Source organism: Typopeltis vanoorti, chromosome 3, assembly GCF_054136105.1.
Source record: "Typopeltis vanoorti isolate ZY-2024b chromosome 3, IOZ_Tvanoo_1.0, whole genome shotgun sequence".
In the NCBI taxonomy this organism is placed as follows: domain Eukaryota; kingdom Metazoa; phylum Arthropoda; class Arachnida; order Uropygi; family Thelyphonidae; genus Typopeltis; species Typopeltis vanoorti.
In genome coordinates this window covers 117,716,807-117,742,401 of record NC_143551.1, presented here as the reverse complement: position 1 = coordinate 117,742,401, position 25,595 = coordinate 117,716,807, and the positions used below count along the sequence as shown (strand labels likewise).

Here is a 25,595-nt window from a genome sequence, read left to right as displayed (position 1 = left end):
ACTCTGCTATTTAGATTGCCAACAAGTTTAACTTTTCCTTTTTCATTGTGTCAGTTGCTTTTTTTAAAGCATCAAAAAATTTCTCCCCTTCTACCTTAGTAGAACCTTCTGCAGGACCATAGGCACAAATAAGTCTCATTGTCCAATTCCCCATTCTCATATTTTCCCATATCACTCTACTTGAGACTGCCTGCCATTCAAGATGATTAGCCTCGTATTTTGTGTTGAATACTACGGCTGCTACTCCTTTCCTTGATTGTCATTTACTGAATATTACATTTTGTATTTATTGCTCAGAAATATCTCACCAGTTTTTGTCTTTTTTTGTTTCGGTCACCTGTATTATGTTGATCTGGTACTAATCTAATTCTTCAGCTAGCTTCATTTCTTTGCCATTCAGGCTTCTTATGTTGATAGTACCAATCTATAACTCTGTGATGTTAAGTTGGGGTGTGCTTTCAGATTTGTTCCAGTAGCTGACTTTTCGCTGTTCGCCCTGGTGAAAACAACAGGGGTCTTGTTTAACCGGGTGACGCCCTAGCCGGCATGAAATTTTGTCATCTTTTACCACCATTTTCTATATTGGTTTAGCCAATAAGAATACAACTTGATCGGGTAAATCCCAAATTGCCAGCCCATCCTCGTTCATTCAGTATCCAGGTAGATATCCAACAGGGTGCACCACGAGAAGATGAGGATTGGACATTAGGTCAGAAGCCCTGGTCGGTTCTCCGCATTCCTTTAACCACACTACCGACCAAGACGTCAAGTTTCTAATGGATGCGAAGTGCATATTAAAATTATAATATCATTGATATTACATTGAAATATATGATGGATACATATTTAATATATAATGGCGGTGAGGTGGTTAAAGGCTATGGCCGTCTCCTCTCAGTTATACAGCTTTGACCCTTAACTACCCCTTGCATTGATGTACTAGTGCAAAATAACACAAACCTAAGTAGTTGTTGAGAAAGAAACAAGTATGCAAAAAGGTGTATTAATTGTTGTGTAAGAGATACTTGTGCTATTAAAGGTTTTTTCAATGAACATAAAAAAAAAAACAAAAAACGAATAAAATAAATAAATAATACTATTTACTTAAGGTCATATATTTCAGCTAAATATTACAGGCCATCATAAGTGGCAATAACAGTTAATAACAAAGTAGAATGCAAACAATGGATTGATTTGTAAAAGCAGGAGATGTGTGATGTTAAATATAAAATAATGCAATGATGTAACTGAGGAAATATTGCAATATTGATGATTTTTTTTTAAATAGCTAATGAATCATCAACATTGCGATATTTCCTCAGTTATATCATTGCAGTGTTTTTATGTATAACATCGTGCGACTCTTACTTTTCAAATCAGTTCATTGTTCACATTCTAAGTATTAAAAATTGTAGATGAATGCAATCAACTAATTATGGTTCTGGGTATCAGACCAGTTTGGTTACTAGGCCTATCAATAACAGACTGTTGTAAATTGCATCCAGCATTAATTTAAGTTGTGTGATCTGAGATTTTTAATATAAAGTCTATATCTGCTTTAAAAAAAATCAACATGTACCTTGAACGATTTTCTGCAATTCATAAACCGCACTAAGGAGAACCTGAAATTGTTTCCGTCTTTTTTCTAGCTTTCTGTCAAGATCCTCACGTGTTTTTTGCAGTGCCAGGATTTCTTCATCTAGGTGCCGTAGTTTGGCAAGTGTTACTTTGCGATCAGGTTGAGTTTCAATAACTTTAGCTAAAGCATCATATTCTGTGTAAAAAAATAAACAAAAATAAAATAATATACATAAAATAATATGGTCATTCATTCAACAGAAAAATGAAATTACAATACCCTATATCATTTATATTCATAAATTCCAAAACAAAGAGCTTTGTATACTATAATTATACATGGCTTTATGCCAATGTATAATTACATGATGGCCTGGTTGGCTGAGTGGTTAGCATATCCACTCTCTCTCTCTCTCGCCAAAAGGCTGCAAGTTCAAATCCTGCCGTGGGCATGAATGTTTGTGATTGTCTGTGGAAATACTAGTGGTGGTGGGCAATGGTGGGTGTTGATGTCGATGATGGTAGTTGCAGTTCACTGTAGTTGGTGGAGACAGAGAGCTGTAGAGTAGGTGCCCTCTTTTGATGGGTCCTCGGACTCCTTGGAGGTGTCATGTAATAATAATAAAAATAATAATAAATAGAGTATACAAAGAGAAACACCTACAGTAGTTTCTCCTATTAATGAACGTCTGGATCTATTAAAACATTTCTGACTTTTGCTGCTTCTTGTTTACATGTGTGTAAAAGATGTGGAATCTGCAGAGTGCCTTTCATTAAATTTTCTTCAAATAGTTCTTCTTTTGTGCTAATTTTGCCTTGATAAAGTTTCAATCTTTATCAAGGCAAAAGTTTACAAATATAAATCTGTTTGTTTCTCAAGCTAATTTTAAAATTTTAATACAAAATAAATGTTGGCAATGGTTTTTCTTCTACCTTTTTCATCTCCTTTTATTTATCATTTTTCTTTTACCTGGCTTGTTAGTCTTGTTGAACTGCTCATCATATAAAGTAAGGGAAGCCATGCATATATGCATCACATAACCCTCCATAATTTTTAATGAAATACTTTATATACTTTAGAAATACTGTATATTATATATTTCTTTAATTTACAGTGAAATTTTATCAAAATAATACAGTTCCAAATGTGAAATAATCATCATCATCAAATTCCTCACATGTACCCTCAAGGGGGTGTACAGGATATGATAGTACTACATGAAAAATTCACATCATTACTAACTTCCTATCTACAATTTTCCTCGAAACCAGTCTGTTACTTGTCAACGCTCCAATATTATCATTATCAGACCTTATATTTCTATCGTCTAAGGCACTTTGTACTGTATCAATCCACCTATATCTTAGTCTTCCTCTGGGTTGTTTTCCTGCCAACCCGGCAGAGAACACTAGCTTTGCTAATCTTTCCTCGCCCATTCTGTTTAAGTGACCATACCACCTGAGATTAGCTCTGCTAAAGCATTCCTGGATGCTGGCAATGTCTAGTTCTTTCCTAATATCCTTGTTTTTAATATGATATTGGCATTGATGCCATCTGTTCACGCCTCTAATCTTTCTCAGGACTCTCATATCTGCAGTCTCTAGTTTTTGGTCAAGTGTTTTACTTCTGACCCAGCTTTCAGATCCATAAGTTAAAACTGGTTTGAACATTGTCTTGTATACAGCTAATTTAGTGTTCTGACTAATTTCTCTCTTATTCCATATGAATTTATTCAATTGACTTCCTACCATACCAGCTCTGTTGATTCTGTTCTCTATTTCCATATTTAATTTTCCATCTTCACTAAAAATAGTGCCTAAGTAGCTGAATTGTTTTATTTGTTCCACAGGTTCTCCATTCACAACACAGTTGATATTTTCAATGATTCCACCTATTTTCATTGTCTTTGTCTTTTTATTGCTGACCTTCATACCATATCTATTACAACAGTTATTCAATTTAGTCAGGGAATCTTGCAAACTTGTAGCAGATTTATTTAGAAGTATAACATTGTCTGCATAAAACAAAGAGCTGACATTAACATCTCCAATTCTGATATGTTTAATACCACTTTCCTTCAAAATGTGATCCATATATTATTTAAATTAAGGGGATATTAAATCCTACATTGTTTTAAAACCGAATAAGAAACTCAAAGATTGGAATGAGAGAGTTTCATGCCGAATATAGTAAACTATAAAAGTATCGGCGATTACTAGCGTGAGCCAGTGCAAGTAGTCCTAGTAAGTAGTACAATACTGGGCAACTCGCAGCTAAGGTGGTAAAGTTCTGATCCTATTCTTAGTATTTTCCATAATGTAAAAACACACTTGCTAGGAAATGTACTGTTATTACATTATGGTGGAAGGTCACTACCCAGACTGGTTTAAGCCTTTTTTGAGGCTTCATCAGTGACAAAATTAATACCAAAGGGTATAGTGAAAAGAACTTATATACTCTGCTATACGAGTTGTCAAACAGGTGCACCCATTAAGTTACTTAAATATAAAGAGCCAATAGGCTTCATTACAGCGATATAAACATTATTTAAATTAAGGGGATATTAAATCCCACATTGTTTTAAAACCGAATAAGAAACTCAAAGACTGGAATCAGAGAGTTTCCTATATTCCTACATTTCCTATATAGTTTACTATATTCGGCATGAAACTCTCCGATTCTAATCTTTGAGTTTCTTCGGTTTAAAAACAATGTGGTATTTAATATCCCATTAATTTAAATAGTGTTTATATTGCCGAAATGAAGCCTATTGGCTCTTAATATTTAAGTGATCCATATAGATAATGAATATCAGAGGGGATAATGTACATCCTTGTCTCACACTACATTTAACATTAAACAATCTTCCTGTACTTCCTTCAATTCTAATTGCTGACTTACAACTCAAATAAAGACTAAGTATTGCTTGATATAATGCCCCATTGACACCATATAACTGTAGCGTATTGAATAGCTTCTCTCTTGGCACCTTATCATATGCCTTTTCCAAATTGACAAAACTTAAATACAGATCTTTATTACAATCCCGCGATTTCTCCACTATTTGTCGTAAAGTGAAGATCTGATCCTGACAGCCTCTATTTGATCTGAATCCAGCTTGTTCTACACGAAGCTTTTCTTCCACAATTCTTCTCAACCGTTTCTCAAGTATACTTGCATATATCTTACCAGGAATCCTCAGTAGGGATATACCTCTGTAATTCTCACATTGAGTTTTATTTCCCTTTTAATATATGGGTACTATGAGAGCTCTACTCCAATCATCAGGAATTCGTCCCTCTGTCCAGGCATTCAGAACTATGCAGTGCAGCCACTGTAAGACTTTTATACCACCATACTTCAGCATTTCAGGTCGAATATCATCTATTCCTGCTGCCTTTCCACATTTCAAGCCGTTAATGGCTTTTTCTACACCAAGTATGGATATGTATTCCTGACTGCATGCCTGGGCAGTGTTTTTTTATCACTGTGCTGTCATCACTGCATGTTTCATTTAGCAGTTTTTCAAAGTAATTACTCCATACTTCAAGGATATCTTTTTCTCCCATTTTCATGTCACCTCATATAATAACTCTCTCTCTCTCCTCACTCTAACTCCTTTTACAGCACTCTTTCTTCCATTCCTAAACTTCTTCAACAACCTCCAAAATATTTTGCCACCTTCTTGATATTTATTTTCTATGTTCTTGCCAAAGTCCTCCCATGACTTTTGTTTAGCTAGTTTTACACAGTATTTTGCTTTCTTACATTTGTCTCTGTATTCTCTAAGAGCAAAACCTGACTTATATGCTAGGAACTTTTGATATGCTTTCTTCTTTTCCTTCACTGCCTCTTTAACTTCCTGTGTCCACCATTGAGTTCTGATTTTTCTATCCTTGCAACACCACATGCCTCTCTGGCTGAATCAATCGGGGTTTTCTTCAAGACTTCCCACTGAATCTCCAAGAATTGGTTCCTGTTCTCAAACGCTTTCATTTTTTCTTGAATAATCTTTGTGTATTTTAGTCTACAGTTCACATCTGAGAGCTTTAAAACTTTCTTACATGTTATTGTTTTCAATATGAAATTCAATTTTATCCTGGTCAAGACTAAATAGTGATCACTTCTAATTTCAAATCCTCTGTACACTCTGGTGTCCTGCACTAGGGAGAAAACATTACTATCAACAATAACATAGTCAATGAGACTTTTCTTATTCTTTGCCTCTTCTCTCCATTTGAATTTGTGCACATTTTTATGCTGGAACATGGTGTTAGTAATAACCAGTCCGTGTCCTGAGCAGAAATCCAACAGGTATTTGCCAGTATTATTAGCTTTGCTCTTTTCTCCAAAAATTTTCCCAAAATATTTTTGTATGTCTCACAATCATTTCCTATGCTGCTATTTAGATCCCCAACAAGGACCAACTTTTCCTTTTTGATTGTGTCGGTTGCTTTTTCTAAAGCATGAAAAAATTCCTCCACTTCTACCTTAGTAGAACCTTCTGTGGGACCATAGGCACAAATAAGTCTCATTGTCCAATTCCCCATTCTCATATTTGCCCATATCACTCTACTTGAGACTGCCTGCTATTCAAGAAGATTAGCCTCATATTTTTTGTTGAATACTATGGCTACTCCTTCTTTTCCTTGATTGTCATTTCCTGAATATAACATTTTGTATTTATTGCTCAGAAAGATCTCACCAGTTTTTGTCTATTTTGTTTCAGTCACCCCTATTATGTCAATGTGGTACTTAATAATTCTTCAGCTAGCTTCATTTCTTTGCCCTTCAGGCTTCTTATATGTTGATAGTACTGATCTATAACTCTGGTGATGTTGAGTTGGGGTGTGCTTTTAGATTTGTTCCAGTAGCTGACTTTTCGCTGTTCGCCCTGGTTACCTAGCGAAAACAACGGAGGTCTTGTTTAACCGGGCGACGCCCCAGCCGGCATGAAATTTTGTCATCTTTTACCATCATTTGAAATTTTGGTTTAAGCCAATAAGAATACAATTTGGTCAGCTATGTCGTGGTGCACCCTGTTAGACACCTAACAGGGTGCACCATGAGAAGGTGAGGATTTGACATTAGGTCAGAAGCCTTGGTTGGTTCTCCGCATTCCTTTGAAGGCTATGTGAAGGTCTCCTCTCAGTTATAGCTTTGATCTTTAAGCACCCTTGTTGGAGGTTTAATGGAATATTTTCAGCACTGGGAAAGGATTAAATCTAATTTTAATGTTTCCAATATTTCGTCTCAGTCAGTGAGACATCTTTAGGGATTACAAATAACTATTGTAACAACACACTCAAATACAATACAAGTGAAACATGTGGGTGACTCTAGGGTGATATGTCCTCTATGGGCATTTGGAGGTGGCCTAGGATGTAACGGGATCTCTGATAATTAATGTTTCCCAAATTTTAGGAAGTTTTATGCAACCATCTTTATTTAAATTTGATTGATTTCTGAGTGCCACTGCAGATTTTGAAAAGTCTTTCGTTTTTGAATTTACTATGGTGGAGTATGGTGATTTTTCTCCAGAAAATCCTGTGGGTTGTATCGAAAACATGGTCTGCAAGGCCAGATTGACCCAGTCGTGATTGCAGATATATGATTTATGTTCTTCTAAACGGATGGTTGCTGATCTGCCTGAAGCCAGCTTGCAAAAACAGGGTACTCTATATATACTCCAGACACTGAAAGAGGAGGGAGCTGATCTTTGGTGGAATGGATAAGGGTAGTTAAAAAGTACAACCTCCACACAGTGTTTAAGCTCCACCATAAACTTACTACCTGTATCTGTTCCATCTAAGATCAGTTGCATTCAAAAACCATACTTTGTATACAACCTATGATGAGGGTGGGGATGTTCCTATAGTCAAACATACATTATTAGAGTTTTGGTGATGTCAGCAAAGGAATTCTATCTTAATTCAGTTGAAGGAAGTTTGCTTTGCTGTTCAATCATTTTCAAAAACGCCTTATACTTCAGTCTGTATATAGAAGGACCAGAAGATATGACAAAGTTTATTCAAAATGTGAAGTGATAACGGAAATTGCTTTACATACCTTGTTTATTTTTTCGTACCCGCTTTGCCTGTTGCAGCTCTACTTTACAGTCAAGAATCTTTCGTTCTGCTTCGGCAATACCATCCTCTAGAAACAGATTAAAGAATTAGTTTTCAATTTTAGAAATATACTATAAAGGAATTTTAGGTAAAGGTCTATTTTTTTTATATTTACAAATTATCCAAGAGTATCACTTATCCTTGATTTTACTACCACAGACATATTCTAGAAAAAAACTAGCACAGTGTTTAACAGAGAGTATTTTTAGAAACTATCATCTTCTTTATCCTCTTTCCATTCACTGATGATAAGAAGAAATCCTCTAAAGATTATGGGGGGGAAGGAAATAGTATAACTACAACTATAAAATTGTTGTTCCCTGCAAGATCATGGGGTTTTGTTGTATAACAATGGTACTACCACTAGTCTGAGAGTTTAAAAAAAACATAATCATAGTTCTGCAACTACATTATAAAAATCATCTAGGAATGTAAATTATATCATTTTCAGGTGTATATACCTTCATGTAGAGCACCAGATATTATGTTGGGCACATTACATATGCTATAATGCAATAAAGCAATACTAATTTTATAAGTGCAAATAACCAAAATGAATCCAAAGCTGCAAAACAAATTAAAAATTGGTTTTATTTTAAAGCACTAGTCACATCTCCAACTTTCAATCTCTATACGACTGGAAATCTAAACATAACATCACTGTGCTGTCATCACTGCATGTTTCATTTAGCAGTTTTTCAAAGTAATTACTCCATACTTCAAGGATATCTTTTTCTCCCATTTTCATGTCACCTCATATAATAACTCTCTAACTCTCTCTCTCTCTCCTCACTCTAACTCCTTTTACAGCACTCTTTCTTCCATTCCTAAACTTCTTCAACAACCATGTTGAAGAAGTTTATGGATATATCAGTGATTGCCTTGAGGTGGGAGATCAATTTCATCACCTTTATAAATAATAAATATGAGATGATTATATACAGGCAATGGAGTCTTCAATAGGAATCAAATTGAAGTAGAGTAATGAGGACATATTTCAAAATGAGAAAGATGGCCAGATTGGTTAGCATATCTGCTCTCAACCAGGAAGAATGTGTCCATGAATCTCACCATGAGATGGATATATCAGTGATTGCCTTGAGGTGGGAGATCAATTTCATCACCTACATCCTCTGTTCAAAAAGAAACCGAACTTTTGATAGAAAATAAAACACAGGTCAAGCTTCGATACAGTGTTTGGCATGGTCAATTAATTCGTTAAATGAGTTTTTTTTATATAGATTTTTGTGATACTGTTGAGGGTCGTGGTTACTGCCACTTGAACATTTTCAATGGTGTCATATCCCTTTCCTTTCATTGGCAAATTAAATCAGGGAAAGAGAAAGAAATCACAGGGTGCTAAATCAGGCGAATACAAGTGATCCAACACATAAACTTGGTTTTTGCTCAAAAACCGTCTCACAATGTTCGAATGATGAGATGGTGCATTATCGTGTAAAAGTGACCAGCTGCCTGCATCGCGATATTCATGTATGCAATGAATTCTCGCTATTAATTGCTTCAAAACTTCATGATAAAACTCACCATTGACCGTTTGTGGATAATGCCCTTGGAATCTTAGAAATAAATCAGCATTGTCTTTACTTTTGACTTATCCAAGTGACTTTTTTTTTTACGGATGCCTTCTCTTCTGGTGGTCTCCACTCAGCACTTTGTTTTGGATTCATAATCAAAACACCATATTTCATCATCAGTAATAATCGTTTCAAGGAAATTGGCCTTACGAGGACTCCAATTTCCATACGGTTTTAATGAAGTCCCCATGGTTTTAATAAAATCTCTATGGTTTTAATGAAGTCCTTGCAGTGTTCAATTCAATACATTTTTTGGTCAACGGTCAACTTGTGGGGAACAAATCGCCAATTCAATTTACGAATGGCCAACCTCTTGATCAAATGTTGTGTGCAGTTGATTTTGGAATCCCCAATTCATCTTCAATCAATCTCACCGCTGATTTCGGGTTTTCTTTGATGAAATTAAGCACTTTTTTGGATGTTAACTTCGCTCAGTCCAGTTTTTGGATGGCCTGGCTTTTTTCGTCCTCAAGCGTCTCACGATCACTTTGAAATTGCTTAAACCTCTCATAAACTTGAATAAGGGATAAGCATTCATCACCGTATTCTTTTTGAAGCATTTGATGAATTTCGGTAAAACTTTCATCAAGTTTAACACAAAAGTCAATCGCAGTTCTCTGTTTGAAACTCATTTTCCGACCTGTTCGTCAAAACACACTGTCACTATAACTCAGCTTCAAATGAAACAAATGTCACACAGTTGACAAAACACTAATGAATGCTCCTGCTTTCGACAGCAAAAAGATACAACAGGTCGCGCTACTAGTTTCTTCTAGTTTTGAAGAGTTTGGTTTCTTTTTGGACAGGTGGTGTTGTAAAACTCGATGTAGCTTAGAAATACCAAGGCACGTTACATCAATTTTTACAGAGGTCAAGTCACATGAGAACTGTTACAAAAATAACCTTGTTTGTCTCTATGTAATTTTTCCTAAATATATAATGTAAATAACCCTATGGGAATTGATTGTATTTACCGCTTTAACTAAAGTTTCTAGAATGACAAAAACAAAAGGCAATGGTCTGCCATCGGAACTTTTGTATAATGTATAACAGCTATGTGTGTAAGAGCATAAGAAAGTTGATTACGATTAAGTGTGAGAAAGTTGTTTGTAAGCTCTGCGCATGAACACCTTCAAAGCTAGTATCAAAGAAGTTGTAAAAATATTTATGTTGCTATAAGAAGTCTAAATATTTTTACATAAAGTTCACCCAGTAAGAATTGTGACTTGTAAATAGATGTATGTTATATGTAAATAATCCCAATGGGAATTTGTATATTGCTCTATGCCAAATAAGGGAATATTCTAGAAGGTGTAGTATTAAGGCAATACCTTGCCATTAGTAAACAGTATAATTTTAGAGCTTTGTAATGACGTCAAACTTTGTGCGTGTTCTACATGGGAAGCTCAAGGTCAGTGCTAGGTGGACCGACAAAAGCTTCAAACGAATGTCCGCTGCCAGAACGAATAGGATTTAGGGAGTGTAGGAGAAAAACAAAGGAAGGGTCAGTCAAAGAAAAGGATCAAGGGATTTCGCCGAAATATTCGGGGTTCACATATCTCTGCACAAGGATTCGGAAGTGACCGAATGATCCAGAGGTCGGCAACGGTTGTTTGGTAGATGTAGACCATCGAGTATGCGACTTCAGGAGAAATCATGCCCGTGATCTAAAAGAAAGACGAGGAGGAGCAGATCCGCCAGACAAAGCTGATAGCTGACAACGAATTGATGAGGTCTTCGTCAGGAGCTGTTGTCAGAGGGAAGAAATTGCTCCGTTAATCCAATGCGCATGCAAGCATTCCACAAGCCGATAGACTTCGCCCAAAGTGCGGCAGGACAGAGTATCCTAGAAACATCAGTAGACCTATTGCTGGCGTAAAGAGGGATTGAAATATCTGACTCGGAACGGAAGTCCAGTTCGAAGCCAAGTACACAGAAGGTAGCAGCTATAAAGTGAGTTGACCCATTTGTTAAATTTCCTTGAGCTTTTAAGAGAACACATTAATGGATTGTAAGTAGAGGCCAATCTAAATAGGCATATCAAACAGTTAAAGATTATAAAGTAATTAAGTGTCAGAAATTTGTAGTTTGAATTAAGTCATAGTATAACTGTTTGCTGAAATTTGCCTATAGAATATTCCCAGCATAGAAAGGAAAGAGCAATTGTGTAAAAGATATTGTTTGTGTTCGATGAGTAAGAGTTAACATTTAAGTAATAAGTACCATTGCTCAGTATAAATGATTTATGTGATATTAAGAAAATTAGTTAAATATGTGATACAATTTGTGCGAGAAAATGCAGGAACTTAACTAGTCTCTTTATGCAGATTTGAATTGTGATGTTTCTTTTTATTATTGAAAATGCAGTATAAAATTTGTCTTATGTGAATTAAAATTTTGTTGTTTAAATATTAATAGAGTGTTGCCTGATATTTTATTTCTTTGATGCTCTGTTCTAAAAAAAACAACCGAGCTTGTAAGGGGGGAGATAGATAATTAATACGAGAATTAGATAAAAGGATAGCCACGACTGTATATAAGAGTAAGGAATGATATCTACCGAAAGTAGTGAAATTTAATGCCATAAAAGGATTTCCTGAGGTGCAGTCACTAATTCAAATATATATCTAGAGATCCATGGTATAATAAAAATAGGAATACTGGTAAAAATAAGGAACAGGAGGATATGTTTAAAGTTAATAGAGTTGCATAAGGGAAAGAGACAAGTTAAAGATTTGGGAATTGACGATAAGATATATAATATAGAAGAGAGATATAAAGAAATAAGTACAAATTAAAATATAGAAAAACCCTAAGATATTACAATGGCACAATGACAACAGGATATTAAAGAAATAAGGATAATATAGATAAAAAACACACTCAAGTTTACAAAGTCTGCTAGTTTCAGAGAAGTTTACGCTGCCCGACAAGACAAGGAAAAAAGAGGCCACAGAGGAGAAGAAAGAACAAACCGGCCTTAACAAAAGGATCAAGGAGAACTGCCAATTTCTTCAAGGTTTACAACCCTTGGTGCAAGATCCCGAGAAGGTGAAAATAAAAGAGGACTGAGCCGAACATCGGGGAGAAGTTTCCGGCAGAGAACCAAAGGCAGTTCAGAGGAAGTGAGGTCCAGCTGCCGAGAGAGCAGAGGCAAGGTCGAATTACCGAAGCAGGAGAGGTGAAGCGCTGTTACCGAAGAGAGAAGAGACAGTCGGAGAATCAGAAGCATACTGACCCAGAGAAAGACTTTATGGCGAACCCACGGCAGAGGATAAAAATTGTGAAGTCAACTGAAGCCAAAAGTCGCAGAATGATCTCGAAGCCTGTATGCTGAAACTTCTTGCCTGAGCTTTTGAGTACCGGGAAAATTGCAGTCCAAGAGCCGCTAATAATCCAATGAAATGCTCCCTGAAGATATAAGAACCATAGAGCCTCTGATGCAAGACCTTTGGAATGTGTCATGACAAAGAGCCTCTGTAAGTGTGTTCCAACCCTTTAACGTATGCTAGTGGCCAAAATTGTGGAAACCTTTTGGAAAAAGTGTATTTTTGAGGTTTAATGGCGCATGCCACTTTTGTTTTGGTGTAATACCATAAAATTATATATTATTGGAAAGATAATTTAATCAAGAATGTCATGCATTCTTGATTAAATTGTTCAATTATCTGTAATCTATGAAAAGTTATAGCCAAATAACTAGAAAAAAAGAAGCACAACTTGCTTATGTTGATATGAAGTAGCTTTCCTTCATTTGAATGTATCCAGTAAGCATGTGTGTTTAGAGAGCCAATCAGGTGTCATCTTGTTTTGGCAATGAGCCATTAAGGTCACAGTAGGATTCAGCTATTGATGTATATGGAGCTGAGAGGAAGACATATGTCAGCATGTTATGTGATTGCTATCAAGTTGGTTGGTTTTTTTTGTGTTTCATTTAGTGAGCTTGTAAAACGTAATAAAATTAAAGAAATGGCGCAAAAAGTTGACTGGTCACCCAGAAAGCGAAGTAAAATAGTACTATTAAGTGAACAAGGCTACAGTTATGAAGAAAATTGGTGGAAACTTAACCAAAGGTGGCATTTCTAAATTTTTGAAGAGGTATAAGAAGACTCAGTCATTAGAAAACCAGACTGGTAAAGGCAGGAAAAGGTGCACAACAGCAAGTGATGATAGAAGAATTGAGAGACTGTGCCTACGTGACAGAAGAAAATCAGCTGAGTGTATCATCGCAAGATGAAATGGTGCAATACAATATGAAGTTGAATGCAAGGACTGTTCGGCGCAGACAGTAGGAATTTGGTCTAAATGCTGGAATTCCACGAAAAAAGCCATTTTTATTTCTCAAACAAAGGTTGAAAAGATTAAACTGGACTAAAACCCATGTTAACTGGACAGCAGAACAATGGAACAGTGTTATTTGGAGTGATGAGACCAAAATTTCCCTGTTTGGTAGTGATGGCATAAAATACGTAAGGAGAAGAATCGGAGAAGATTTGCATCCTGATTGCATTACACCTACCGTGAAACACCCACTTAGTGTTATGATCTGGGGTTGTATGACATCAAAAGGTGAGGGCAGAATTTTGCATGGTTAATGGGAATATAAATGCCCAAAAATACATAAATGAAATACTTGAGCCCAAACTAAAGCCTTCCACATGTGATCTTTTCCAAGATAATGAAACATTTATATTTCAACAGGATTCAGCTCCATGTCATGTTGCTGCTGTGTGCAAAAAGTGGTTTCAAGATAACCGTATTCCACTGCTGGAATGGCCTGGGAATAGCCCAGACCTTAACCCAATCAAAAATCTATGGAGCCGACTAAAGAAACTTGTTAATCAGAAGCAACCCACCAATAAAACCCAATTAATAGAAGCAATAATTCAGTCTTCGTTTCACATTATAATAGCTGCATAACTAAAAAACTTGGTTCACTCCATGGGAAGGCGTTGTAAGGCCGTAATTAACGCTAAAGGCTACCCAACTAAGTATTAACTCATATTGTGAGAATTTTTGTATATCTCATTTTTGTCTGTTTCACTTTTCTTCTTTATAACTGCTGTTCTAATAAAAAATCCTTCATAAAAGTTATTGCATTACATTCTTGATTAAATTATCTTTCCATTGATATATAATTTTATGGAATTACACCAAAAAAAAAGTGGTGTTATGAGCCATCAAACCTCAAAAATATACTTTTTCCAAAAGGTTTCAATTTTGGCTACTAGTGTACGTTCTTTTTGTGAGCTAGGAGATATGTCATAGATGGACTGATAAGAAATAATAAGAAGAAATATGTATAAGAGAGTCCTCTGAATTGTTGTTAACTGGAATATTACTTGTAAGATAACTTGCTATAGTTAGTTAATCTCTTTATGAGTAAATTATTCTCTGCAATTTGGTTTTCTTAAGCAGAGAAGTAACAGAGTAAATATATTGTTTAGTCATTTAATATTGAAAAGAGAAAGTTTGTTTCTTTATACCAAAAGAATAGGTAGAGAGAGAGAGAGAGAGAGTAACCTCCTATTCACTTATTTAATGTACTTTATTTTTAATGTAAATAAATATTTTAATTATATGTGAATAGAGTGCCACCAGATTATTTTACGATGCACTGTTTCTAAAAAAATTTATCGGACTTGTGAGCAGGAAATCAAGTGAGATAGCCGAAGCGTATAGTTAAGTGCAAATAGCCACGACTGTTTGTGTAAAGTTTTACTGAAGGAATTTGTGTTAGAGAAAGAGAGAGAAATCAACCGCCATATTGCTGAGTTTTATGCCCGATTAAAGGATATTAATGGCACAGTCTCGATAAATTAAATTTTTTAGTATCCATAGGCATAAGACTCGTAGTGCGAAAGGTAGATAAACATAGCATGCATTAGTATAAGCAAGAAAGGTTACGAGAGAGAAAGTGTGCACTGCTAATTAGAATAATGGTATTTCAAAGGCGCAGTAACCAAGCAAGTTTTTTAAATAGCAAGAAATAGTAGTACACAGATTACAATGGTGCAGTAGACAGGATAAAATCCACTGTAGTTAAAATAAAAAATAGTGAATTGGAACAGTTTTGTAAATAAAGAACAGGCAAATAAATAGAAAGTGTGTGTGTGTGTATAGTGTAAGAAAATTTTTAAGAACCATGAATGTGAATAGCAGTAACTCGGAAGCCACTAGTACTAACACAATGGGGGATGTAGAATTCTTTAGGACAGTAAATCCTCACCTCATAATCCCTTAATTCTCTGGAGAGGACCATGATGATGTGTTGTCTTTCTTCAAGTTTGTAGAGGAGCTAAGGAACGTCAGAAACTGGTCGGACTTCCAGCTTCTAATAATCTTAAAGAATAAACTGATTGGAAGGCCCAAGAATTTTTTGTATTCCACTCCCATCCTGAAAGACACACTTTGGAATACAATAAATTCAAGGATACCCTGATACCTCAGTTTTCCAAAGTGTGAGTCCGTGAAGGCTGCAAAAATGTAGACAAGAGAAAAAAGAATCGATCACTGATTATTACAACAGGTTGATCACCTTAGCGTGTCCAGTGAGGAAAAAAGTAATTTTGATTGGGCTGTCTTCAACCAATTCAGGTTAGGGGTAAGAGAAGAATATACAGATGCAGCGTACAAAAGGAAGATAAATAATTTAGAATGCTATCAGATCATAAAAGAAAAAGAAGAAAGGCTAGGCAATCTTCATCCCGAATCCAGTGCCAGCCAGATACACAACATTACTGAAGTGTCAGAACAAAAGCGACGTTAAGAGAAAAATCCAAGCAATCCTAAAGAAAAAAGTAAACAGAAGGGAGGAAAATAAGGCCGCTGAAGTAAATAAAATAGACCACAACAGATTGACAGTTGCAGTGTCTATTAACATGGAAGAACTACACTTTTATATCAAAAAAGAGGTAGAAAGACTACAGCAGCCCTTAATGGATAAACTTGATTCCATTCTAAACCAGTTAGGGGAGTTCAAAGCAAAAACCTCCAAGGAGCAGCTGGGCTCTGAACAAGAGTGCACTAAAAGGAAAAACAGGAGGAAAGTACCTCAGTGCTATAGATGCAATAAATTTGGGCACATTGCCAAAAATTGCTATAGCAGTATACGAGACTCAAATAGAAGGATGCATTGGGAATATAATGTGGTAATGACTCACCATCTTCCCACACAGAAGAACTAAGAAGTGGCCAAGAAATATTAGAAATCAGCATGAAAATTCCATGACATTAATAAGGGGAAAAATAAGAGGGCTAAAGTGTAGAGTTTTACTAGACACTGGTTCCCAGGTTTCAGTGATAACTGGATCTCTCTTCAGAAAATTGCGATCTTGAGTATCCGATGATATCACTAAACTAAGAACACCTGTCATGTTGAATGGGAATAACAAACCCCACCATTTATGCCTCGGTGAAAGAGAAGGTGAACATGTGGCTGCCGGATTTTAAGTTAAGTGTTTCACCAGAGTTAATTCTCCAGATACCTCTAGAACTACGAAAAAGATAGTTCTTGGAAATGACTTTTTAGAAAAACACAAGTTCTCGTGATTTCCCTAAAGTGAGATTTCCATTTTGGGATTTAAACAATTTGCCAGGCAGAGAGGTAGTCAATGGCGTCGCGCTGGTGAAAATGTTGATGAGAGCAACATACGAAATGACCATTCCCATTTTGGAAAAGGGGGCGGGGGGCAAGGAAAAATAAAATTGTTGATAAGAAAGACATGGAAAATCCTTTGCCTGATTCCCCAACTGTCAGAGATACTGAACAGGTAAAAGGGAGAGAAACCTTACACATCTTCAGTGTCAAAGTGGCAGCAAATGAGAAAGAGGAAATAGAGGCCACAAATAAAAATGCAAAGGATGGAATAAAAGTGAACACATTAGAAATAGAGAGAAGTAGCAATAAAATTCACCACCCAGGTAACGGGAGAATTAGAAGGAGAGCAGAGTATCATAAGGGGTAAAATGCCTGAGAGATAGTGACAAACATGAATCACAGCATCAGTCACACACAAAAGAGTCCACAGGTCAGGCTGATGGCATTCCCTGCTCAAAATTAAATGACAAATCTGTATTGTGCAACCCAGAGAATGCATGAGACATGACACAGAAACAGAGTAAAGAAAAAATTTTTCATGAAAGGGTGGACCTTCGTAAAACTCAATGTAGCTTAGAAATACCAAAGCACTTTACATTGATTTTTAGAGAGGCCAAGTCTCATGAGAACTGTTACAAAAATAACCTTGTTCGTCTCTATGTAATTTTTGCTAAATATATAATGTAAATAACCCTATGGGAATTGATTGTATTTACCGTTTTAACTAACGTTTCTAGAATGTCAAAAACAAAGTCAATGCTTTGCCATCAGAACTTTGTATAATGTATAACAGCTATGTGTAAGAGCACAAGAACACCTTCAAGCTAGTATCAAAGAGGTCTGCTAGCTTCAGAGAAGTTTCTGCTGCCTGAGAAGACAAGGAAAAAAAAGAGCGTACAGAGAAGAAAGAACAGACTGGCCTTAACAAAAGGATCAAGGAGAACTGCCGATTTCTTCGAGGTTTACAACCCTTGGTGCAAGGTCCCAAGAAGGCGAAAATAAAAGAGGACTGAGCCGAACATCGGGGGAAGTTTCCGGCAGAGAACCAGAGGCAGTCGAGAGGAAGCGAGGTCCAGTTGCTGATGACAGATGGAGAGGCAAGGTCCAGTTGCTGACAGAGGGGAGGCGAGATCCAGCTGCCGAGAGAGAGCGCAGAGGTGAGGTCCAGTTACCAAAGCAGGAGAGGCGAAGTGCTGTTACCGAAGAGAGCTGGAGGCAGTCAGTGGAGAATCAGAAGCATACTGACTCAGAGAAACACTTTATGGCGAACCCATGCCAGAGGGAAAAAATTGGGAAGTCAACCGAAGGAGTCCAGAGGAGGCGAGGTCCAGTTGCTGATGACAGAAGGAGAGGCAAGGTCCAGTTGCTGACAGAGGGGAGGCGAGATCCAGCTGCCGAGAGAGCGCAGAGGTGAGGTCCAGTTACCAAAGCATGAGAGGCAAAGTGCTGTTACCGAAGAGAGCTGGAGGCAGTCAGCGGAGAATCAGAAGCATACTGACTCAGAGAAACACTTTATGGCGAACCCATGCCAGAGGAAAAAAATTGGGAAGTCAACTGAAGCCAAAAGTCACAGAACAATCTTCAAGCCTGTATGCTGAAACTTCTTGCCTGAGCTTTTGAGTACTGGGAAAATTGCAGTCCAAGAACCGCCCCTGAAGCAAGGCCTAAGATGAAAGAAGAACCATAGAGACTTTGATGCAAGACCTTTGGAAGGTGTCGTGACAAATAGCCTTTGTGTGTTCCAACCCTTTAATGTATATTTTTTTTGTAATCTAGGAGATATGTCATAGATGGACTGATAAGAAATAGTAATAAGAAATATCTATAAGAGAGTCCTCTGAACTGTTAACTGGAATATTAATTGTAAGATAACTTGCCATAGCTAGTTAATCTCTTTATGAGTAAATTAGTCTCGGCAATTTAGTTTTCTTAAGCAGAGAAGTAACAGAGTAAATATATTGTTTAGTCATTTAATATTGAAAAGAGAAAGTTTGTTTCTTTATACCAAAAGGATAGGTAGAGAGAGAGAGAGAGAGAGTAACCTGCCTATCGCTTATTTAATGTACAGTCATACCCCGAAGTTATGCAGTAGCTGGGACCAACAAAAAGAACGTAAGTTGAATTCACTTAACTCAGGGTACAATTTTGCATGTAATTTATATATACAAACATACAAAATATTAGTTAATTGGGACCAAAGGTTTACAAAAACACCTATATTTTTTAATAAATATAATCATAATTGTAGTTTTTTTGTACATAAAAAAAGAAAGCTATTTCGATGTCGATGGTTTCATAAAATCTAATAGATTTGTCTGACGGCATAATGTTTTTTCCTTCTCATGCAAAATTTCTTCATAGCAAGCTAATGATTTTTTATTCCTTACCTTGTGGTTACAATTTGTTCCTCGTTAGAATCTATGTCCTCTAAAATCTGTAAATCTGTCTTTTATGATTGTTCTTACTGTGGATTCTTGTAGATCAAACTTCTTTGCTAGCTCACAAATTTTCATTCTGCCTTCAAAATCCTTAATGATGTTGAGTTTTGTTTCCAAAGTCAATGTTTTTCTTTTCTTGCTAGCTGTAGAAGAATTGGACTTGCTTCTTTTGGATGACATTATTATTTTTTATGTGATAAAATTTTTATCAAGAACATAACATTAAACAATCGCAAGGTTTGTAGACTATAAAAATTGTGCATGAAAATGGAGACCACGCGAAACACGTCAGTTCTTGTTACGAGAAAAGCAATAAAGGTTACGAGAGAGAAAGCACGCATTGCTAATTAGAATAACATGTGCGACACTGGCGAATGTGGCAGGCACAGGAAAGATATGACTAGTGGTGAGGCGTGTAGCGGGAAGGAAATACGTACATATAAGAAATGTAACTCCGGATTCGCGTAAGTTGGGGTATGACTGTACTTTATTTTAATGTAAATAAATGTGTTTTAATTATATGTCAATAGAGTGCTGCTGGATTGTTTATTTTACGATGCACTGTTGCTAAAAAAATTTATCAGACTTGTGAGTGGGAAACCAAGTGAGATAGCTGAAGCATGTAGTTAAGCAAATAGACCATGACTGTTTGTGTAAAGTTTTACTGAAGGAATTTGTGTTAAAAAAAGAGAGAGAGAAATCAACCGGCCATATTACTGAGTTTTTTGCCAATTAAAAGATATTAGTGGCGCAGTCTCAATAAAATAAATTTTCTAGTATCCATAGGCATAAGACTCGTAGTGCGAAAGGTAGATAAACATAGTACACATTAGTATAAGCAAGAAAGGTTACGAGAGAGAAAGCACGCACTGCTAATTAGAATAACGGTATTTCAAAGGTGCAGTAACCAAGCAGGCTTTTTAAATAGCAAAAAAATAGTAGTACACAGTTTACAGTGTAAATGGTTAGGTTTCACATCACTTGACGTGAGACCTTACCATTTAAGGTCTCACTTGATGTGAGACCTTAAATGGTAAGGTCTCACTAAATGTGATGACCTTACCATTTCGGATTTGATGGAAGAAGGCTTGCTGCTGAATCTATTTTTCTAATATGTCCCATACATTCTCAATGAGGTTCAGATTTGAGGTTTGAAGTGGCCAGGGAAGATGGTGGAAGTCACTGTCATGCTCCCTGAACCACTGCTGAACAATTCTTGTGCAATGAACAGAAGCATTGTCATTTAGAAATTTTTTTATCACCTGCTGGATAAAAAAAAAAGTCAACACTGCATAATGAACTTGATTGACAATAATGATTAGATATTACTTGGAGGACATCTGACCTTCCAGCAATATTTTTTATGTCAGGCCGGAAACCTTTGGAACATACCTCATATATATGTGTCTGGGATTCATTTTCTACTCTGCTGACTGGATCTTCAACAAGAACCTGCTTTCTCTTACTGTCCTCTCTGCTGGGTCAAGAAAATTCCTTTATCTTCCCTACTACAGAAACTGGTAGTAGGGAAGGTGGAGGACTTGTGTTTACAAGGCAAGCTGGGTTCACTGCTTCATGGGACTCTGACCAAACTCTCTCTCTGCCAATTGCTGAAAGCAGGAAGTTCTGTTTGTCCATACAAGTCATCTCAGACAATGGTGATCTCGCTCCTGACAAACTGCCTTAGGACCACAGTTACACCTCTTAGCAAGCAACATGGGCTATTTTTTTAAATGATTAAACACCCAGGATATCTCACCTTTTGAGAAACCAATCAGCTCTTCTGTTTTCTAAATTGTGGCTAGATGGCCACCCACAATAAGCACTTTATGGAACGCTGAAAGATCCCCTGTTTTTCCCATCGTGATCAACACTATTGTTGATTACTGACCAGCAGCATTCTTAAATAGTTGTCTAGAACAGCCAATGATGCATGTGACAATGTTTTGCATATATGCTGCATCAGAGATGTTTACGTATATCTACATAAAGGTTTCTAATTCAGTGGCCAGTATCTGTAGTAGTAGGGAAGGTGGAGGAATTTTCTTGACCTAGCAGATAGGACAATAAGATAAAGCTGGTTCTTGTCGGAGATCCAATTAACAAAGTAGAAAATTAATCCAAGACATATATATATATATATATATATACATATATATACACATACATACACAAGGTAGGTTCCAAACGTTTCCAACCTGGCAAAAAAAAAATTATGCCAATTTTAAAATGGCGTGCGTGACAGATATCACCATCTATAGGGAGGTTAGTGTACCAGTTTCAACTCTCTACCCACATCATTCATTTGGAGGTACTTGTTTGACTAACATGCACACACAAAGTGGTTGTAATGTTAAAAATTGAGTACCGCACTGCGATAACGATTTTCACCAAAGAAGGACTTTCTCCAAGTGCTATCAAACAGCAATTGGACGGTGCTTATGAGGAAGCTTCTCCTTCATATTTCACAATGCACCAAACTGTTTTGCCTAGGAAGAGAGAGCATCGAAGATGATCCTCATCCAACTTCTCTCTTCAATTCAGAAGAATCGTGTGACCTGTTCCAGCAAGTTTTCAGAGCTTTGCCAAGCGAATCAGAACGAAGGGCTGGAATCCATTATCACCGGGGTTGAAACCATTGTCCTTTATTATGATCTTCTTTCCAAGATGGAATCTATGGAGTGGTGCAAGCCATGCAAAGCACCCACAAGAAAAGCGAAGGTCACTCAGTCTACCAAGAAGATATGGCAACAGTCTTTTGGGATTGATGGGAAATTCTCGATTGGCTTCAAGGAAAGAAATACCATCATGAATACAGAATATTATGCCTCACTTCTTAATAAACTGCACAATGCCATAAAGGACAAGGAATGCTGAGTTGTGGTGTTTGCTGGCTTCATGACATTGCTTCCAGATTGAACAACCATCCTACAGCCCAGATCTAGCACCCCGTGACTATTACCTCTTCTTGAAACTGAAGAGAGACCTTTGAGAAAGAAATTTTGCGGATGACAAAAGATGCAGTTTTAGGTCATTTTGCAGACAAAAGTACAAGACTATCTTTTCAAGGGCATAGAAATGCTAATTCAAAGATGTGAAAAGTGTCTTGAAGTAAAAGGAGATTATGTTGAAAAGTGACAGTTGTTTTCTTTTTATCACCTCTAAAAGTTAGTCAGGCCAGAAACTTATGGATCCACCATCGTATATGTTTTGGAAAAAAGTTGCAAAGCAATTACATATGGTTGAGTACTACCCGCTGGATTTCTGCTTAGTACAGTTTAGTCATCACTAACAGTGTTTCAACATAAAAATGCACATAAATTCACATGAAGAGGATATGCAGAAAAAGTCTTATTGATTACATTATTGTTTACAGTTGTTGTCTTTGGACTGGTCCAAGGGACACTACTCAGACCGGTTTCGACCTTAATTAAGGCTGTATCAGTGGGAGCCAGACCCAGAGGTGGTGATACCAAGGTGGAAGCAATGGAGACTATACGAGTTGCCAAAAGATGTCTCACCTTATTATTAAATTACTCTGGATTTAGAGAAAGATGTTGGAAGTTTTTGCTTACACTTGGATAAAGGATTAAACTAAATTTATTATAGTCTAACCAAGTGGGGAAAAAACTTCCAATATCAGAAAAATCAGTTGACTGTTTTGATCACTCTTCATTTCTAGCAGTAGCAGAAAATTCATTGTAGAGAAGTGTCAAGAACCAATCGTAAGCTACTGATCAATGACTGCAAGTCTATGACTGAACGACAGACTGAAGTGGTGACAGATCAGTTGTAATCTAGGAAGCCTTTTGTTAAAGAGTACAATGTCTTATAACATGTCTTGATAGTTGTGTAAACATGAAGGGCATGCCTGTGACAGCTATATGACCATGTAGGGTCCATGATGGGATTATCCAGGATGAATGACCAAGTTCCCTGATTCAAATTTTATTGAAATTAGGTAGGATATACTTGAAATTGCAAAAAGATTACTTGAATCTCTTGCCTGTAATATATGTTGTTGGAAGATGAGTAATCCAGAATTGATTTGGGTGAAATGTGACTACCACTTCTCAACTCTGTGTAGAAGACATTTTAAAGGCTAGAATGGTCCAACGTATTAGTGATTTCCATTCTCTATTTTTTTTCCCTCTTCCATTCACTGTATAATTTCATAACATCATACTTATTTAGTAGCACTATAGCTAAATAATATTTACTACTCCTATTACTTTTGAATATGCTTAATGATAGAATATTTATATCAGCTGTCCAATATTTTTGTGATAATACACAATATTAGTAAAATACTGATCTTATCACAAAGCAGGACAAGTTATGGTGTGGTTTAGTAATTAACGTCTGCCTTGAGACTTAAACTGAAAGACTTGTTCTTATTGCAGTTTCATTTTTTCATACACAATTTAGTGCAAACTGGAATAAAGCTTCTATATTAAGTGAATTTTAAAAATATCTATGTTGAAAAGCTTCGTACCTATTTTGTGATACAATTCTTCATAATTCTTCATCTCGGCTTGATTCACTGTCAGGACATGTTTAGACTTTGCCATAGAAAATTCACATTGACCTAGTGTTATTAAAAGTCTCTCATAGCCAAGAACTCTGAAATAAAATAATTAAAATTTAATATGGTTATTCCCATTTTTCTTAAAAAGATAACCTTGTTATAACTTAAGAATTAAAATACATCACTAAACTGACATGGTGTTATAAATAAATAACTGCACTAAAAGGTAGAGTAGGGAAAAAAACTGTTGCAAGGATAAATAAATAAATAAATAAATAAAAAACAGACTATGAATTATTACAGAAATCAATAATACAGCACTCAAATTGAACCCCAAGATCACAGCTATATAACTAGAAGGAGACCTGAACAAAGCCTATAAGAAATGTGGAGAACCAATCTGGACTTCTACTCCAATGTTGAATTCTCAACTATGAATACAATTATTATTATTATTATTACTGTTCCAGGCAACTCCAAGGAGTCGACAGACTCATCGAGGGAGGCCCTAACATCATGTCAAGAACAACTATTTGACATTCACACAGTATCTATCATACCTTGCCTTGAACTCATTCACAGTCATAGCACCCACAACAGACTCTGGAAGCTTATTCCACTCATTCACCACTCTCCAAGTAAAAAACCTAGCTCTAACACCCTTGTCAACCACGCTCTTGCCCAGCTTCCATGCATGGCCCCTAGTCCTCCCACCACCAGTCATATTTTCAAAAATATCTTCTGGATCAATCTTATAGAACCCTTCAGTAATTTGAATGTCTCAATCATATCACCCCTCCTTCGCCTATTGATCAATTTCTGCAATCCACAAATCTTCAACCTATTCTCATAAGGTTCATTCCACAGACCTGCTATTATCTTGGTCACTCGTCTCTGGATCCTCTCCACATTCTCCCCATCACGAAGAAACCCTGGTGCCCATAACTGGGCACAGTAGTCCAGATGGGTTCTTATCAAGCTCGATACAGAGGAACAACAACTTGTTTGTCTCTGCATGTTAAAGTATTTTTCAGAAGCCAAGTGATTTGGTGAGCTGTTTTAGTCACTTTTGCAATGTGCCCCCTAAACTTCAATTCCCTATCCACCAACACTCCCAAATCCCTGGCCTCATCAATCTCCTGGAGTACGGTTCCACCAATGCGATATACTGCTGCTATTCTTTTCACTCCAAAGTGCATAACCTTACACTTTGCCACATTAAATTGACATCCATTTTTCCTAGCCCAGTCCTCCAAACTATCCAAATCATCCTGTAAAATTTTGACATCCTGTGCACTCACAATTGCTCTACCCAACTTAGCATCATCAGCAAACAAGTGAACACTTCCTCTCAAATCCTTTCCTATATCATTGATGAACAAATTGAAAAGCAGTGGTCCAAGAACAGAGCCATGCGGCACTCCACTAGTCACAAGCCATCTTTTAGACTCCACTCCTGAGTAAACCACTCTCTGGTATCTCTCCTTCAACCACCCTCCTATCCATCTCACCAACCCTATATCTATCCCCCATCTGCTCCAGTTTACTGATTAGGGTTCCAGGTGGTATCCTATCAAAGGCCTTGGCAAGGTCCAGTAGTATCACTGTAAACCCATTACCCTTATCCAGTTCAGTCGTCACTGTGTTATAAAACGTTAGCAAGTTACTGAGGCATGATCTACCCTTCACAAAACCATGTTGTCTCCCCCCCCCAATACAATATCCCA

At 36.7% G+C, this 25,595-nt stretch overlaps 1 protein-coding gene across 1 annotated transcript in view; it reads right to left on the bottom strand.

Annotated features, from left to right (window-relative positions):
- thoc7 (THO complex subunit 7) overlaps positions 1-25,595 on the bottom strand; it is a 52,849-nt gene that overhangs the window by 14,139 nt on the left and 13,115 nt on the right. The window contains exons 3-5 of the mRNA XM_090415923.1: positions 23,836-23,963; positions 7,649-7,735; positions 1,580-1,774 (exon numbers count right to left, since the gene is read on the bottom strand). Coding sequence (XP_090272049.1) covers positions 1,580-1,774; positions 7,649-7,735; positions 23,836-23,963 — 410 coding nt within the window. The remainder of the gene's footprint in view (positions 1-1,579; positions 1,775-7,648; positions 7,736-23,835; positions 23,964-25,595) is intronic.